General features: G+C 39.5%; 1 protein-coding gene across 1 annotated transcript in view; it reads left to right on the top strand.

Annotated features, from left to right (window-relative positions):
• Positions 1 to 4,934, top strand: part of LOC104950671 (uncharacterized) — a 16,224-nt gene that overhangs the window by 3,132 nt on the left and 8,158 nt on the right. The window contains exons 3-4 of the mRNA XM_010777218.1: positions 3,646 to 3,822; positions 4,734 to 4,883. Coding sequence (XP_010775520.1) covers positions 3,646 to 3,822; positions 4,734 to 4,883 — 327 coding nt within the window. The remainder of the gene's footprint in view (positions 1 to 3,645; positions 3,823 to 4,733; positions 4,884 to 4,934) is intronic.

Below are 4,934 nucleotides of genomic sequence, written 5' to 3'. Positions count from 1 at the left end.
TAAGATGCGAGCGAGAGACACGAGGAGGTGACGCGAGGACAGAGGAGTCCTCAGGTATTCATTGGGATGTCCTCGTTCACTCAAACGTCACTCTTAAACAAACGTCTGTTAATGATGACATGTGCTCAGCTGTATCCCCTCTCATCGGGCTGAACTGAATAACCCCTTAGAACCGGACCATTTCTGGTTAAATATTTATTTAAATGAATGAATCTTTCTCTTGTTAGTCAAGGAATTCAATGTATGATGGTTGGTCCTGCCTTTGTGTTCCGTTTTGGTGTAAAATGTAGCCTACATTTAAATAAAAATATAATTATAGTAATGTGAAGCCTTTTAGAAATGAATTGCACATAATAATTCCCACGGAGCTGTGAGCACTTATACATTTATGTGAGGCTTTTCCACTCATCTTCCAGTAGTGGGTTTTCCTCTGTTGAAATCGACCCAGCTGTGAAGGTGGGGGCGGGGCTTTTATACGCGAGTAGTGAAAACACTTCCGCGTAGTCTGCTCGCGTGTATCCTCCCTTTCATCTCCTCCCTTTCATCTCGTCCCTCACCCCTCCTCGACTCCTCCGTCTGCATTTCAGCTATTGGGACGTCCTTCAAAATGGCGTGTCTTGATCGATTTCCGGGTCAAGTCCCGGAGGAGGGGAAGAGAGGAGTCGAGGAGGGGTATTGGGATGAGGCTCTAGACTTCTGATAAACCAACACTCTACACCTCAAAACATTTAAAACCTGTTAAACCCCGAGCCTGTTTTTCAGGTCGAAAATGACATTCCCAGAACAAATGACCATATCTTCCCTTCTAAAAGGGTTAAATTAATAATCTTTTATTTTTTTATTTTTTTATTTGGTCATGTGTGTGTGTGAGACTGCCGCATAGCCAAGACCGGAAGCTGCGATAACTCTGGTGGCTACCATTAGCAGCTAACTTTTACCCTGCGATTTTTACATAAAAATTGAATTATGGATTATAAATACAAAAATTATTACCCAGAAACATTATCAACCTATGGATCAACCGATTCAGCCGCGTTTTTTCTCGTTTTAATGCCATTGAACACGTCTTTTGATCAGATTAACAGCTACGGTAAGAGGATCTCCCGTAAAAGCTACGTAAAGGTACGTGTTGTGATGTCTGTCTTTGCTTCCCCTGTCGCGAGTTCGGATCACTCAGTGATGATACTATATACCTAAATAATCTGTGGAACCTCAGCTTTAATCGGATATCTTGTATGTGCAGCTACGATAAGTAATAAGGGTACTTTTATCTTGAGTTCTATGCAAAAGTGCGTTAGCATTTTTCGCTCAGGGGTCATTTAGATGCTTCTTCTGAGACTTGTGTTTTGTTTTGGTAAAAATGGTTTGTATCGTCAGTTAGCTGAGATTATTCCCGTTAATCTGGTATAACACATTAATAGGTTCTTAAATATTAAGATCCCCTGAGACACAGTGTCGTGAAAAAAAAAAAAAAAAGGACCCGCCGAGGGGGTCCTTGGGGCTTAACAGGGAACAGTTTTAACCATTGAGTTAGCAGCTAATATGCATTACCAGTGTATCTGACTGGAAGTTACATATCATTGATTGATTCTTGGTTTTTGTTTTACATATTTTTATTTATTTTGGTGCCTCTCTACAACTAGTATTTTTAGAACATACCAAGTAAATCAACCGTAACCCGATGTATGATAATATATCAAATATACCAAACTGTCAAAAGGTTTTATAATTGAGGATTTGTTTGCAAGATGGTTTCGCAGTTGATTTTGAGAAATATTGAAACACGTACATGTGAAATCAAAGGCATATGTTGATATGGCACATGTACAGGGTTATACTATGATGTAATGATATGATTTACAGCAAGTCACATATCATTGAAGGTACTGTGAGTTGCTCGGGTTGCATCAACATCTTGTGATATTGAACAAATGGTAAATGGACTGTACTTATATAGCGCTTTATCCAGTCTTTAAGACCCCTCAAAGCACTTTACATACTACATGTCATTCACACCCATTCATACAGAGCAGTGTACCTTACTCTAGGACCTAACATTCACACACATTCAAGCAGTGGACCTTACTCTAGGTCCTAACATACTACATGTCATTCACCCATTCACACCCATTCATACAGAGCAGTGTACCTTACTCTAGGACCTAACATTCACACACATTCACACACCGTTGGCCATGCCATCGGGAGCAACTCAGGGTTAAGTATCTTGCCCAAGGATACATCGACATGTTGACTGCATGGGCTGGGATCGAACCCACAACCTTCTGGTTGAAAGACGACCACACTCCCTCACAGCCACAGTCGCCCTGTAACAAAGTGTGCATAGAATTAATGAGGTTGGAGTTAAAGAGGGTCTGTCCTAAATCTCCACAGATGTTTTTTCAAAAGGGTTTTCTTGCATTTCCACTTCATCAAAACACTTTTGTCCTCTGATTTTTGGTCTCATGAGCAGAAAACTGCAGAATGTAATGTTTTTAACAGGATGTGTTTAATGCAAGATGTTTATTTGTTGTTATTATTTCAGTGAAACATGTAGAATAAAGTGATTTTGGTTTATTATCAATATTGTAAGCTTATATTTGGTTACGTTTCCTGTAAACAAATACATTGAAGGTTTGATTTATACTTTTCTGGCTATGATAAATATTTTTAAAATATGACTTTTAAACCCGTTAGCATGTTGTGAGCTTTGAGGTGTAATCTAGTATGTTAACATGATGAAATAAATGTATATTGTGATGACTAATGAGCCTTGTATACCTTCCTTCTTCCTCATTTTCTGCTGTACATATTTTATTTTGATGCAAAAAAAACCTTGGCTGACACATAATGATCATCTTTGTGTGATGAAGGGAATTTATGTGAAATGTCCGAGATGGAGAACCAGTAATTACATTACATTACTTAATTAATTGTACTATTTGTAAGTATTTGTATCAGCCGCGACCCGACCACGGATAAGCGGGAGAAGATGGATGGATGTATCAGCTGCATATGTAAAAGACAGGATATTTTGATGAGTAAAATAAAAACATCCCACCGGCCATAAGACTATTAAACAACTGAACTTTTGATAGAACATCCATCTGTTTGCAACTTATATATATATATATCATTATAAGACAGACAAGTCAAATCAAGCAATCTGATTGGTTCTTAGCCGTGATATACTGAGCATATACCACGGGTAGAATTGTAAGTTACTTTTCACAACAAGTCAGTATCCCTCCGCGTCTGAGAAAAACTGTATACAGTTGGGCTGAAAAGCAAACTGCCTGCAGCTAAGGGGGTTGTCGACCCTCCGCTTCGCGTCGGGCCGAACCACGCCCCTTAGCTGTGATATAATGAGCATATACCACGGCCTGTCGTGAGCTATTGCTTAAATATTCCAATTACTTGTATATAGACTCTCCTTGCACTACTTCTATTCTATTTGATTGTATTACTTGCTCTATTATCTGTTTCATTGTGTTGCACTGTTGGAAGGGCCTAAGATTGTCATTGTCATAACTACACTGTAGCTGTATCAAAAATTCAAGTTTCAAGGCTTTTATGGTCATGTGTACATACACATGACCATAAAAGCCTTGAAACTTGAATTCTTGTTTTTCCGCCCTGTTTCAGAGACAGCTTCCTGGTTCCAGTCTGTCCCGAGAGCTGCTCATTGGTCCAGTCCCTCCTCCTCCCCGGCTCTGATAGGTCGTTTCTTCTCCACGGAAACGCTCAGTTCAAGACGGGGATGCAGACTCAGGAGCGACACCTCTTCCTGTTCAGCGACTTGCTGGTGATCGCCAAAGCCAAGTAAGGTTTTTTGTATTGAAGACACATAGAAAATACATTTGGTACATTGATAGGTTAGATTGAACAGTTCAAAGCTAGCCATACATAGATGATCTTCACTTGAAGGCGTACAATATTAAAACCACAGTTATAACCAAAACAGACCATGTAGCCACAATGTAGTGTCCATTACTCAGTAGACACAAATGAGAGAGAATGGAGGAAGGTTAAGAAGGGTTTCCACTTAATGTAAAACCTAGTAGAATATTACATTTTCTCCAGTTTTAGAAAAGACATAACTTCCCTGAGCCACTGAGCATTGGAAGGAGCTTTTTTTGAAAAGCCAAGAAGTTGGGGAGCATTTTCTCAGAGGTTCATTCCTACCTCTAAGTTTGGTTTTGGTTTGGCCGAGGAACCAGGAAGCTGTCTCTGAAACAGGGCGGGAAAAACAACATATCCTGTCTTTTACATATGCAGCTGATACAAATACTTACTAATAGTACAATTAATTAAGTAACTTCATTACAGTGAGATTCAATGGGTAGTTGATATATATGCTGTTACTTTGGATAAAGCAACAGCTAAATGAAATGTAATTTAATTACTGGATCTCCATCTCGGACATTTCACATAAATTCCCTTCATCACACAAAGATGATCATTATGTCTCAGCCAAGGTTTTTTTTGTTGCAAGAAACTGAACTGAACTTTAGAAAGAACATCCATAAGATTCATCTGGTTCTAACTTAATATATATCAATATTCCAATTACTTGTATGTAAACTATTCTGCACAATTTATATTATATCTGTTTTATTGTGTTGCACTGTTGGAGCTAAGATTCTCATTGTCATATCTACGCTGTAGCTGCTGTACAAATGACATTAAAAGCGTTGAATCTTGAATCTTGGTGCCTTCCTCTGCATTCCCAGATCAGCCAATCACTTCAAGCAGAAGGCTCAGGTGTGTGTGTGTGAGATGTGGACGGCAGGCTGCATGGACGAAGTGTGTGAGGGGAGCACGAACCCAGAGAGGAGCTTCGTCATGGGCTGGCCCACCTGTAACTGTGTGGCTATGTTTAGGTAACTGACACACACACACACACACACACACACACACACACACACACACAC

Source organism: Notothenia coriiceps, unplaced genomic scaffold, assembly GCF_000735185.1.
Source record: "Notothenia coriiceps isolate Sejong01 unplaced genomic scaffold, NC01 NC01_scaffold00017870, whole genome shotgun sequence".
Lineage (NCBI taxonomy): Eukaryota > Metazoa > Chordata > Actinopteri > Perciformes > Nototheniidae > Notothenia > Notothenia coriiceps.
Note: the sequence above shows the minus strand (reverse complement) of the source record. Positions and strands in the feature narration are given on the sequence as shown.